Below are 13,382 nucleotides of genomic sequence, written 5' to 3' on the forward strand. Positions count from 1 at the left end.
GGGAGCGGGGGGGAGGGGTGAGTTCGAGGCTGCCAGTGAGACAAGTTCTGAAACGCGCTTTTACAAAAACAAGATCCAACGATCCCCCCCATCCACAGCACCGCCACCGTTCCTCGTTTAAAACGCCTAAGCGCGCGCAAATCAACCAAACGGCTTTTACAGTCATCGTAATATAAAGTGTATTTCTTGGTCAATCAACCAGCTCCCACCTTCGTCCAGCAAAATATATATATACACAACAGATTCCTTCTGAGAAGAAGAAGGAAAAAAAACACACACTTCCAGAAACGCTCTTAACATTTAAATCCAATGCCTAAAATCCCGTTTCCAGTGTCTTTGACTACTAAACCCTCAGGGGATGTAAACGATACAGATGCAGTATTGATTGTTTTTTTTACTTTTTGGAGCAGCAGTCGGATTCGGTTTGTGCTCCCCGACGCAATAGTCGTAGAGCAAAATAAAATAAAAACCCTCGTAATCAAATTTCGATAAACGGCTCAAAGAACAACTCGTATCGCAACGGCAAACGACATAAGATTTTTTTTAACGTTGAATTATTCCCCCCCCCCCCCACCTCTCCCCTGTAATATGTACGTATGTGTGTATCTATTTATATTTTAGTATGCTGAACTTCCTTCGCACCGTACGTCGCCACCAACCGTGCTTAAATCGGAAGTCTCCCCGCGTTTTGACCATGTTGCCAATAAAGTCTCGATTATTTCAAAGAGGAGGCATTGCGGCGTTTGCTCTGCCAAAGACACCGCGCATTTCCAATTAAGTAAAATGTGAAGGAAAAAAATTGGTATAATTAAAGCGGGGTTGGAATGGCTTCAAAACAAACACAAAACAAGCACAAAACAAGCACTCCGTGCACAAACGTTTCCAACCATCTGAGATGACGGGTGTCTTGATGACCCCTAGTTAATACAGATCTACGATAAAATGAATGGCAAAAGGCTCGAACCAGCGGCAGTCCAGCGCACTTCTTGAAGCGGGTCAGCCGTCGATATTCCAACCTTCTCCAGCGCAACAGGATTAAAGGTGGCTTTCCAGTGGAAACGTGCTTGCGCGTTATGTGGCCTGTCTGAAATGAACGAATGTCTTGTGAATACGACGAGCTGGTGTGTGTGTGTGTGTGGAACTTCCTTTGCACCGTACGTAGTCGACCGTGCTAATCGGATCCTACCGCGGCTACGGAAATGTCACTGCGCGGTGGGTGGACATCACCTCGCATTCAAAAATTGGCCTTAACGGAAAGCAACGAGGGAGAGAGAAAATGCCGCTCTCTTTTAGAAGAGGTGCGATCGTTTGACACGCGAAAATAACGTTGTTTGCGAGAGACATCGGTGACAGCTCCCTCTGGTCCATCTCCTGTCACGAGGGCGATTCAAAGAGGCAACGCAACTCTTGAGCTTAACGTTGCGAACCTCGGACCCGCGATACTGAAAACGCGAGAAAACCTTTGCGGGGCGATTTCCGCGCTTTATAAAGGAAAAGATAATTTTTGTAAAAAAACAAATGTTGAAACCCCTTCTTCTTGGTTCTTTCGGTAAAGTCACGTAGAAGGGAAATAATAAAATAATAAAAATAAAACAGATGAAGAACAGGTCAGTCGGAAAGACGCTGTCTTTCCGACAGACCTGTTCTTCACCTGTTTTTCCGACAGACCTGTTCTTCACCTGTTTTATTTTTATTATTTTATTATTTCCCTTCTACGTGACTTTGTTCTTCACCTGAGGACGGCTGCTTGCGTTGTGGCCGAAACGTCGTGAGAATTATTTTATTGTTTTATTTTTATTATTTTATTATTTCCCTTCTACGTGACTTTACCGAAAGAACCAAGACGATGAACCCCTGCAGTCACGAAAGCTTTAAATCGAAAAATGTTGAAACCCCTTGAATGCCGAAAACCTCGGCCCGTCAACGTTTCAGCATTTACAGGAGTGGACCAAACAAGAGTGGAATTGGCCGATGTGCAGGGCAGAGGACACGTGGGGGTCCCAAACACAGAGGCTTGGTGACCCAACTCGACAATACAGAAAGCCACAAATCTACCCTGGCACTGTCAATATCAATGGACTGAAATTATTGATCTTAAAAATAGGAATTCATTACCGAATGCCTTTAGCAACGTGAAGAGATAATATGCGGCTGGCATTCCCATCCAGCTTGGGACCTACTGACTTGTGCAAGCACATCCGGATCAGTACGTTGTGGCTACGTACGGTGTGAAAGAAGTTTCAACGTACGTGCGCGTTTATCAAATATGGATTTCATCAAAAAAAGTCTAACTGAGAAGCAAAACCGAAACCATGAATGTCTACAGTCCCGCTCGAAAATGCAAAACGACAGCCTAACGCTCCGAACGTTGAAAAAAAAAGTTAAACTTTTTTTTTTTTACGAGATAACTTAACATGCTTTTATGTAATTAAACATCCCGTGTCATTGATGCGAACTGACTTTAGCTGTGCATTTGCTAGAAAATATTGACAAGTCTGAAACGTATTCGTATACTTCATATTAGTTCCTGCGTTTCGTTTCTCAGTCCGCTTTTACTTAAGATTCTAAATATAAATATCCCGCTTCATTGATATTAACCTCACATTAAACAGTGTATTTGTTTGCAACGATACAATTGGTGTCTCTGAATGCTTACTGTATCTGACAGGTGGAAGCGGGTGGCATGTAACCTCCTCCAGAGAGAGAGAGAGAGCGAGCGAGAAGGTTCGGGAGTGAGACGGTCAGGAAGATTGTGGTCCAAACACACACACGCGTAAAGTGTGCGGATATAGAATACGGAAAACGTTTGCGAGCATCCTGCAGTGAAGATGTGCCGCATTACAAACTGTTGTGCGTGTGCCGTTCTGAACATAGGGGTTACAAGGATGGTTGGACGTTGTATATCAAGGACCGCCTCCATTCACCGCAGTGCATTGGCGGCTCTAGAAATTGGGGGGGGGGGGGGGGGGGTTTGTTTGTTACAGAATTCGAATTTTTTTTGTTATCATCTCGTTATGTTTTGTTGCTGACCGCCCCGCTTTGGGGAATGTGGCGGATGCACTGCGTCATGGCAAATCCATTGCATGCAACGACACGCACGCACACGCACACACGCGCGCGCGCACACACACGATGAATAATTTCAGCAGAGTAAGACTGGTCGGGAACACCGTTCCGGAAATTATTTTGGCACACGCCGCATCCCTCTCACAACGCCGTACTTTGTCCTAACTCGTATAGACCTTTTCTCGTGGGATTATCGGAAAGTAAGGTGCAACAAAATATAGGATTATTTCGGATAGGCGTACCTTGTACTCTAGTTGTAGTGCCTTACGTCGGTAATCCTGACTCTCAAGCCAGCCCAAAAAACAGCGTTCCGGAAAGTATGGATTGAGGAATTAAGCGTTGGTTATATGAACCTTATGGCGGGACCAGAAGCCCCCGATTCTCGCATAAACATTATATTATAATGTTAACAAAAACGTTGCTCTTTTTCACCAATGGGTTTGAAGGATGGTGGCAAGTGTTGTCTTGTTAAACTATGCCTTTTAAACTGAAAACTACTTACCTGCAGTACCTCTATTTAAATACACTATCGAACAAAAAAAATTCCACCCCTCTGTCAATCATCGTGTTTCTTCTCTGTGTGGATTTGTGAACACACTGTGTAAAAAGTACATACAATAGTACGCGTTTTCAATGCGCTGTTCATATTGTCACAAGCGTTTATACCAATGTTACTCTACAGAGTAGTGGGTCGCCGCTCCTCTTATCCGCATTGATACGAGCGGTATGTGGGGACTATGGCTTAACCGCAAAAAAAAAACCTATCTGCACAGATGCATACGGACAAGAGAAGTATTATCAAACAGAAGGAATTAACGGTGCAACGCATCTCATCTGTTAAATATCTGCAGGTAATAGGATTGTCATCGATTGATCCTGGCTGCAGACATTGGTAGGTCACAAATAATATTGAAGATAAGAGAGCAGTTTCACTGTATTACGCATCCCGTTATGACAAATAAAGGACTTTAGTCGTGTAGGCAGTTTGAGCAGCTTTGGATAAGACTTATGATCCTGCCCGTACCCGAGCGTGGAGTGCATTCGCTTGTTCAGCTCTTCTGCGCATTCGTCGCACTTGGACATCACAACAGAATGATGCGCGCCAGGTGGGTCGCGGCGTTCATGTGGGACGGAGTCGCCAAAAATCGATTAATTAACTGATTAAGATTTTGACTTCCATTTATTCGTGGACCCCGGGGGTCCCGCCATAAGGTTAATTTACGAATTGAAAGAGAGACATTGATCCTTAGACACACGCACCCCCACTTCTTCAGCACACACTGCGATTCTCCGCGGCGTGTACCCCGAGAGCACGAGGCTCGATCTCGCTCGACGGATCTGTATCATCTCACCCCCACCGCTAAACACCCACCACCACACCCCCATGCCACCACACGGCATGAACGGCGTCGATAAATGAAAATACAAGTTTAAACATAAATAGTCACCCTCTGTCATAACTTATTCACCAGTTGCCCAAGACGAGGCCGGAAGCTTTGGAGACGACAACAAAAAGTTTTTGCGTTCCCAAAACAACTCATTGGGGGGGGGGGGTGGGGGCTAAACGAGGCCTTTCTTTAATCCCCCAAAACATCTCAAATCACAAGATCCAGGAGTTCTGATTGTGTCCACTCCTCCTCTCGGCTTCCACCCCCCCCCCCCCTCCAAAACTCGAGGTGGATTCTCCTCGCTTCTCCACCCTCGGCGGTCGTCTCCCCTCCCAGGCGCCTTCGACGGCTCGGGGAGGGACTGGCGTTGTCGCCGAGACGAGGGGCAGAAGTTCGACTCCAGTCCCAGTTCCTCTTCGCTGCCGCGGCAGTGACGGCGACGGAGGAGGAGGAGGAGGCGCGGGGGGAGGGGGCCTCCGTGTCACCGTCACCTCGCTGCCTTCTTAATGTAGATCTGGCCAGGGGCGAGGGCGGATGAAGGTGGGAGAGGGGAGAGGGAGGTGAGGAAGGTGGTAGGAGTGGCAGATACAAGGGAAAGGGGGGGGGGAGGTGAGAAATCGACCACTGCCCACTTGATATATTGCACGTGTGCATCCTGTGTCGAAGCAGGCGATGAAGTAAACCCGTCGAGGCTCGTGAAACAACATTGGCTCTCTTGCAAGGGGGCGACTTGGGCTACATCGATCATATATATCGACAATTATGAATGTAGGGCTCCCTAATTAAAGAAAACTAGAAAGTTCGGGACTGCGCACCCTTCCCAAGGCCGTGACCGGGAATCGAACTCGGGTCACCGGCTAGGAAGCGCAATGAACGAACCACTGCTCCACCCAGCTCCCCTGTGACCACACCACTCTCTGCCCCCCCCCCCCGCTCCCCCCCCCCCCCCCACCATGGGATCAGCCAAGCATCCCCACTGCAGCCTGACCCCTCCTGCAAACGAGCCTTGAGACTCGCGAGATTTTGTTTCCGACTTCGTTTGACGTCCCGAGGCACGGATTTTTGTTTGGCTTGCCATGGGCAACCCGTGACAGGAGAAGGGGGGGGGGTGGTGGTGGGGGGGGGGGTGAAGAGGAAGATGCGGGGGGGGCGGCGGAGGGGGGAGAGAGAGGAAGCAGCATCAGGAATAGGGGGGGAGGTGGGGGGGGTTGTAGGAGGAGGGAGGAAAGAAAGCAGCTCAGATCCCCAGGGGGGCCCCCCCTCATTGGAGACGCGGGTTTATTTATGGAGGGAATTATCCCGTCCCGCAGAGCAAATCAAAATACCAGACAGGCTTCTGCAGTCGACGCCTCTCGGATGTCACGTTTAGTTGGGTGCGTTGCGTGTGAGAAATTGTGTGCACGTGTCTTTTAGGGCATGCGCGTGTGTGTGTGTGTGGGCATGCGTGTGTGTGTGTGTGGGCATGCGCGTGTGTGTGTGTGGGCATGCGTGTGTGTGTGTGTGGGCATGCGTGTGTGTGTGTGTGTGGGCATGCGTGTGTGTGTGTGTGTGGGCATACGTGTGTGTGTGTGTGGGCATGCGTGTGTGTGTGTGGGCATGCGCGTGTGTGTGTGTGTGTGGGCATGCACGTGTGTGTGTGTGGGCATGCGTGTGTGTGTGTACACATGGGGAGCGGTGCCACAGTGCTTCGCGCGCCACGGTCCGAACGCGGCGCCCCGAGTTCGATTCCCGCTCACTGCCAAACACCGGCTAGGATTATCTCAACCCGTCCTGGGCCTCCCCCTAGGTCGACTTAGCCTCAAATGAAGAACGGTACCATGCGTGAAAGCTTCAACGAGAGATTTTTTGTTGTTGTTGTGGGTGGTGATGGACGGCGTGTTGGTCCAAATTCGACAATTTTTTTTTATCCAAATTGGAACAACGAGGGACAGCTTTCCCATAAGCAGGTACCCCCCCCCCCTCAGGCAAAAAAATATATATATACGACTAAAGTTGGGCATCAGGAGACGCACCCAATACGCAACGCAACGCCGCAGTCTCCTCGCTCTTCCGTGCGATTGGTGGCGACGCGGCCGCTGAGTGCGCCGCATTTGGAGAAAGCCGGGCGACCCGAGTTCAATTTGCGGGCCGTGAATAAACATCCGCGGCGGCCAGGGATATCGGATCCCTCGAGCAAAAAAAAACCGGAAGGCCGTTATTGTACTTTATTAATAATAAGAGAGGAGAGGAAGTGGGCGAGAGTAAGGGTGGGTGGGTGGGGAGGGAGCTGCGGTGGGTGGGACGAGAGAGAGAGAGAGAAGGGCGCGATATTTCCAGGAACTGATCCATGTTTACTCTCCCACGAGGTCCACACGATATTCGGATCGCCTTCTTTCAAGGACGCCGAGGTCAAAGCTCTGATGGCTCCTGCAGTGATCGGGCTAAAGTACTCAGCTACTCAACTATTGTTTTTAATTATTAAACCAGGTAAGGCCCACTGAGCTACATAGATCTTTTATCAGGATGGACCTGGCCACGAACGATGGATCAACGAAGAGGCTTGTCATCGAGTGGACGTTCATAGCGGCCAAATGCTGTGCACGACAGTGGCCGTTGCCATTGTGCAGCCTCTCTCCAGGCTTTGGAGCAACGCTTTGCCTTTAGGTAAAAAGACAATCGCAGTTATTTAAGTCCGTCTTGAAAACTCACCTCTTAAAATTGACCTTAACCCCCCCCCGCCCAGCCCCCCCGCCTAGTTCTGGCTGTTTACCCTCTGCAGGTTTCGTTCATTTCTCAGCTTTCTATACACGGCGGTGACGCATTGGGACCCGCCGCTTTACAAATGTAAAATCATCCTCATCATTATTTGTATTACTACTCCCGACGTTTTCCATTTCTCGGTGTTGAAAAAGCTCGGAGAGGCTCGTAGAGGCCAGGGGCTACTGGCGGCACCTCGCTGAGGATGACCCAGACGGGCGAGTCGGTGATGATGGAGAGACGCAGAGCCGTGATGGGGCCCAGACCCTGCTCCACCTCTCCCTCGGCGGCGCCATTCACGAACGCTCCTGCGTCATCGCAATCATCGTCATCATTGTTAGCATCGTCGTCGTCGTCATCGTGTTAGTGTTGTTGTCGTCATCGTCGTCGTCGTCATCATCGTCATCGTGTGAGTGTTGTTGTCGTCATCGTCGTCAGGATCAATAGCAGCAACATTATTAGGAGCACAACCACCACCATCGTCGTCATCATCGTCGTCATCACCGTCGTCACCACCATAATCACAATAATTGGCATCAAATCATCATCAGCTGCAGCAGCCATTGTCTATACAATCTGAATGAAGGCTTTCCCCTACACCCTTATATATAATTGATGTACAGCGTTGTAAAATGCAATTAACATGAGTGACGATGCTATATAAAATTAAATCATTATTATCATCAAGCACTGAGAAGAGGGTTATGTTTCGGATTGAACGAGCGTTCTGTATCGGATGGGAAGAGTGTTTCTGTATTGGATGGGACTCGAGTATTGTTATCAGCTAGCACTCGACATCCCCAGCTATAAAAAACGACCCAGAATCGTCAACTCAAGTCAACGTCGGGTATCGACGAATCAGCGAATCGTGGTCGGCTTTGGACAGGCGGCACGATGGGGGGGAGTCGGGCAGGATTCAAGGCGCGCGCGACTGTCTCACCGATGCGGAAGAAGCCGTCCTCCGTCCGCACGTACTTGGACGAGCGATCCTTGGTGTCTTGAAGCGTCTCTTTGCCCGAGTCGGGACTCTACGCGGCGTGGGCACAGAGACACATGGGGCAAAGACACGCGCACGCTTGCACAGACGCGAACGCAAAACACGCACGCTGACGACGCGCGGACACAGGGACACTGACATGTGTGTGTGTGTGTGACCGTGAATACACACACACAGACACAGATGTGTGCGTTGTGTGTGAACATGGACACACACAGACATGGACAAGTCTACTCGCACGCATAGCTCCACACACACATGAACAAATGATCGCATACAGACGTGTAAGCAAAGATAGATATCCCCGGGAAAGCTTTTCGCAGACTGTCGGGGCAAATGCTGTTAGCGAGCACCTATGAAGGCCGGCATGGCACACGAGGGGCTGGGTGGCCAACACCACGTCCGGCCGCCTTTGTCTCCCCAAGTGCTGTTGCTTACACACCACACCAGGCCGAGTCAACTTATGGGAGGCGTAGGACCGATTAAAATATTCCCCGCCGTCACTTTATCACGAGCTGGATTCGAGCTCTGCATCCAAGCCCGAAAGCCACATGACGGCTTGAGGTGCGGCCCAGTGAAGTTCTGCTGCCGCTGCCGCTGCTACCGCTGCTGTCACTGCTGCCGCTGCTGCTGCCGCTGCTGTCACTGCTGCCACTGCCGGCACTGCTGTCACTGCTGCTGCCGCTGTCACTGCTGCTGCCACTGCTGCCGCTACAGCCTACACTGAACGTGTGCGATGTTGTTGTCAGTGGTTCGCGCTTCGCCCCGACGGTTTGGGCCAGGGCCTCCACGGTCCCGTTCCGGGAATTCCTCCGATATTTACCCCGGTAGTCGCAAGTACAGCGTCAAGCGGGCAACCCCCCCCCCCCGACCCTGCTTAGCTTTGCCGCGAGATCTCACGAGACGGGGGGGGGAGGGGCCCCCGCGCGTGCCACTCACCAGGGAGGGCAGCACCTCCACGCTCGTGTTGAACAACTTGTCGCCCGGGTGCTCGATGTTCCCGCTACGGAACAGGTACCTGCGACGCACAGGTGACGGGGGGGGGGCGGAGAGCGAGAGTTCACGCACTGGGTGGTGTGGGGTGGGCAGAGGTCGCAACCGGGTACCCGATACCCGTACCCTACCCAATACCCGGCTACCCGTACCCAGCCGGGTACGGGTACCCGTTTGCGACCCTGGTGCGGCCGGGTACGGGTACGGGTAAGGAATCAAAACCCGTTTGCGACCTCTGAGGGTGAGTGGGGTGGAGGTGGAATACCAACGGACGCGCGTCTGACGGAGCCTAAAAGGAGCGACACAATACGACCACGTCACACCGACCATTCGTGCGGCACATTCCCACCCGCTCGTGGTGCGACACAAACGCAGAGCGCCTCGCGCACCCCCCCCCACACTCACGTACAGACACACCACACACACACACTCCACACGCTGACACACACACACCACACACACACCATACACCACTCACACACACACCACACACACTCACACCACACACACACATCACACACACCACACTCACACCACACACACCACACACACACACATCACACACACCACACTCACACCACACACACCACACACACCAGGACAGAGGGAGGCCGCGCCCAGCCCACGTTCCAGCTGCTTCCACCGAACAATGGGCCATGGGGGCACACGGGGGCACACGCGAGCGCGTGCGGCCGCCAGGTTAACCCCGCGCAGACGTCACTGCCCAATGTGCAGGATGCGAGATCGGGACCCCCCGGAGGGGAAGGGCGAGGGGGGGGGGCTAGGGGAGGAGAGGGTGGGGGGGGGGTAGAGGGGGTTGGGGGGCAGGGTGGTTGAGAGGCAACTACCCAGATGGAGCGAGGAGAAGAGAGAGAGATGGGGAAAGGGAGGGAGAAGGAAGGTAGCGGGGGAGGGAATTAAGAGGTGGGATGAGGAGGTGGGGGGAGGGGGGAGAGAGGAGGTGAGAGACTAAAGAGGCGGGAAGAGGTACGTGTATGGCTCTGTATGCACATGCCGCGAGTGTATCGTTGGATAGCGGGTGTGGTCGAGAGGTGCAGGAGTGCGAGGCTAAAGCCGGGAGAGAGCAGCTCCCTGTATGCGGCTCCTCTACCGAGGTGTCCAACACAACGGAGCAACGCTTTGCGGGGACGTCACCGGCGGATGTCCTACGGGGTGACCCGCCCCTGCCGTGGGAATGTGGAATTGCCACCTCTAGCTCAGGGGCTGTAAGCCGGGAACCGAGACGCGCCGCCTCAATGCTCGTTTGAGCGGCGAATCAGGGTGACCGACCTTGGAGGCAGGCGTTCAGTCGCCGCGTCCCTCGGTGAATGGAGCCGACAACGACGCCGTAGCCGGTTCATTAAAATAGCAATAAACAACAACAACAACAACAAACAGGGCTGAGAGTAAGAAACGAGCCGTGCCGCACCCCAGTGGGAATCGAACCGGGACCCCCCGATCCTCTGTGTTGCCCCCTGACCCCTCGCGTGAGACGGGGGACCTCTGTGCGCGCCGTAGCAATATCCTGCCGCGGGCCGACCTCCCACGGCCGGGATGAGTCTCAAAATGAAATATTTGCGTTTGGTATATTTCAGAGGGGGGGCAGGGGGAGCGGTGGCGCAGTGGTTAGCGCCACCTCGCCACGGCGCTAAACACAATCAGTGCGCCCGGATTTGACTGCAGGCCACGGCTAGCCACATCAGCGGCGAGTGGTTTCCGAACGGTCCTGAGGACCTCCTCCACCGCCACCGTGCCGACTACATCAACGTGCACTGACCAGCGTGGTGAAGTATGGTCAAGTAACAACCACCCACGGAGGAGTGGATTGAGACAAAACGATTTAAAAATACGTTTCAGTTCCTCAAGAGGAAGACGGTCCCCAGCACGTGGAGTCGAACCATTGTTAACCGTGCCGAGCGGCACGCCGGGACTCACCGCGAGGACTCACGGGGCTCACGGTGAGATTGAGCGACACATTGACTCTCGCAAAAGGGGTGATGAGGGTGAGGTGAGTGGGGTGGTTGTTGAGGTGGTCAGGGGTGGTGAGGGGTAATTGTTGGGGGTGGTGAGGGGTGGTTGTTGGGGGTGGTGAGGGGTGGCTGTTGGGGGTGGTGAGGGAGGTTAGGAGAGAGGGAGAAAGTGAAGGGAGGGAAGTTCCACTCGTGTAGTTGTCCCAATAGTGGAGCTGCGGAGCGCGTGTTTGTGCAGCGTTACCGTGAGTAATTGAGGGAGTTAATGGGCTGTTAATGAAGTGATGCTGAACCACACGCCTTCTAATGGAGAGGTTAGGGCGGTGGAATGCTCCCTCTTTATTCATTAAATTAAGTTTTGGCTCCGAGAAAAAGAAAACATTCTGCTGCTGCTGATGAAGCAGTTAATGATGGCACTGCTGACGCTACAAACCTTGCTGTTGATTAAACTGACGATGATGCTGCTCCTGTTGCTACGTCTTCAGCTACTGTTGCTGATTAAAATAATAATAATGATGTTGCGACCGCCGGTGTTACCGATAACGACGCCACGGATAGTGTTGCTGATGATGCTGCTGCTGCTGCTGATGATAACGGTAACAACCGTGACAGTGTTTTGCTGATGATGGTAGGGATAAAACAGTGGATTTGTGATGACGATTTACAATGATCATGATAACAATGATGGGGCACACACACACACGCACCTCTCAACAAAATCTCTCTCCTGCCCCCCCCCCGCACTCTTGAGAGAAACCTCATTTTGCTGTGGTTGTCACACCTGATGTTGCAATCGAAACGTAGTGATTTAATTTACTTTTATTTATTTTTATTTTATTTTTCACCCACGTGACTTTACCGAAAGAACCAAAGAGTATGGATCCTTGCAATCACGAAAACTTCAAATCTAGAAAGAAACCTCATTAACACCACAATAATAATAAGCTTACCCCGAGCTCTCAATACTCTGATAGTGCGCTGTTTTTGAGTTGTACGCCTTTTGGCGTCATCTGGTCCAACACCAATGGAGACTAGGCTCTAAGGAAAGCTGTCTCGGGTGTGGACCAATCAACTTCAAGGACAGTGCATATCATTATCATTATCAGAGTTGTTTCTTTTTGTTTGCATTTTGACTGCTTGTGTTGTGGTTATTGCAAACATGATGCCTTGTATAAAGGTGTCAGTTTTGTACCAGTTTAAAGGGTAAAAACCTACTACTGTGGTTTGTACAATTAAGCCCGCAAGCTCAGCCGTGATCCCACAACGCGCCTGCCACAGTTAGCCGCTCACAGGTAGACGAGCTGCTCCTGGTCTACGGCCCTGCACAGTCCCGGCGCTGATAATTCCACATTCTTGTGGCGGGGTTGAGTCGCTACCATGGGGCACCACATTGTGACTTCCTTGCAATGTGGTGCCCCCCCCCCCCCCGTCTTTGTTGAACATCTCAGCGGTGCTCTTGGCATCGGCGTCATGCTCCTCATCCACACCTTCTCTCTCTCCTACCTACAACACAACATATACATTCCACGTGCCCGTGGCAGGGCGTGTGGCTGTCTATGAGACAAAGTAGTGCGATTTTTATCGACCCCCCGAGGGAGGCGTTGGATGATGGGCCGAGTCAACTCCGGTGCAGGCTTTGAACTCGCGACCTTTCCGCTTCGTGAGCCGCTCGCTCCGCCGCTGAGCATTGTGGGTAACAGCCAATACAGAACAAAGAAGTCCACCTGGCATGTCCTCCCGCACCTCCAATTAGCACGGTTGGTTTCGTACGATGCGAAGGAATTTAGAGACACATGCCACGACACCACCGCTTCTAACAACAACCCCACTTCTACGACTCGACCACTATCATCTCACGTGAAATTTTATAATTGCTTGTAAAGCGCTTTGGAACAAGGCTCGCTATATATACGTCTTTATAAGAGAAGGGACAAGTACAGTACATGTGTGCGTTAATCCATCAGCCTCGTGGCTTTTAAGACCCATTTGTTCAGCAGCGTTTGCTTAAGCACGCGGGTTCACGGTTTTCGACCGTCTGGGTCCCATCAGCAGAGCCAGATGTTATTGGCAAGACCACTCCATGTAAACTATGAGATTTCGTTCAACACAAAAGGCAACATTGTGTACACACTCGTTGTGCGCTGCTGTGGAACACTTTGGGTAAAACCAAATGCAAGCAGAACCCCGTTCCATGTCTCCACAAATTAATTTATGTTTAAAAGTGTCTTCGTT

General features: G+C 51.7%; 1 protein-coding gene across 1 annotated transcript in view; it reads right to left on the minus strand.

The window, feature by feature from the left end:
• Positions 1–1,711: 1,711 nt before the first annotated feature.
• The window catches only part of LOC144937602 (alpha-1,3-mannosyl-glycoprotein 4-beta-N-acetylglucosaminyltransferase B-like), a 125,012-nt gene continuing 113,341 nt past the window's right edge, over positions 1,712–13,382 (minus strand). Inside the window, exons 12-15 of the mRNA XM_078864930.1 lie at positions 9,127–9,205; positions 8,131–8,218; positions 7,386–7,498; positions 1,712–4,968 (exon numbers count right to left, since the gene is read on the minus strand). Of these exons, the coding sequence (XP_078721056.1) occupies positions 4,942–4,968; positions 7,386–7,498; positions 8,131–8,218; positions 9,127–9,205 (307 nt within the window). The 3' untranslated portion in view covers positions 1,712–4,941. The remainder of the gene's footprint in view (positions 4,969–7,385; positions 7,499–8,130; positions 8,219–9,126; positions 9,206–13,382) is intronic.

This window comes from Lampetra fluviatilis, chromosome 19 (assembly GCF_964198595.1).
Source record: "Lampetra fluviatilis chromosome 19, kcLamFluv1.1, whole genome shotgun sequence".
In the NCBI taxonomy this organism is placed as follows: Eukaryota; Metazoa; Chordata; class Hyperoartia; order Petromyzontiformes; family Petromyzontidae; genus Lampetra; species Lampetra fluviatilis.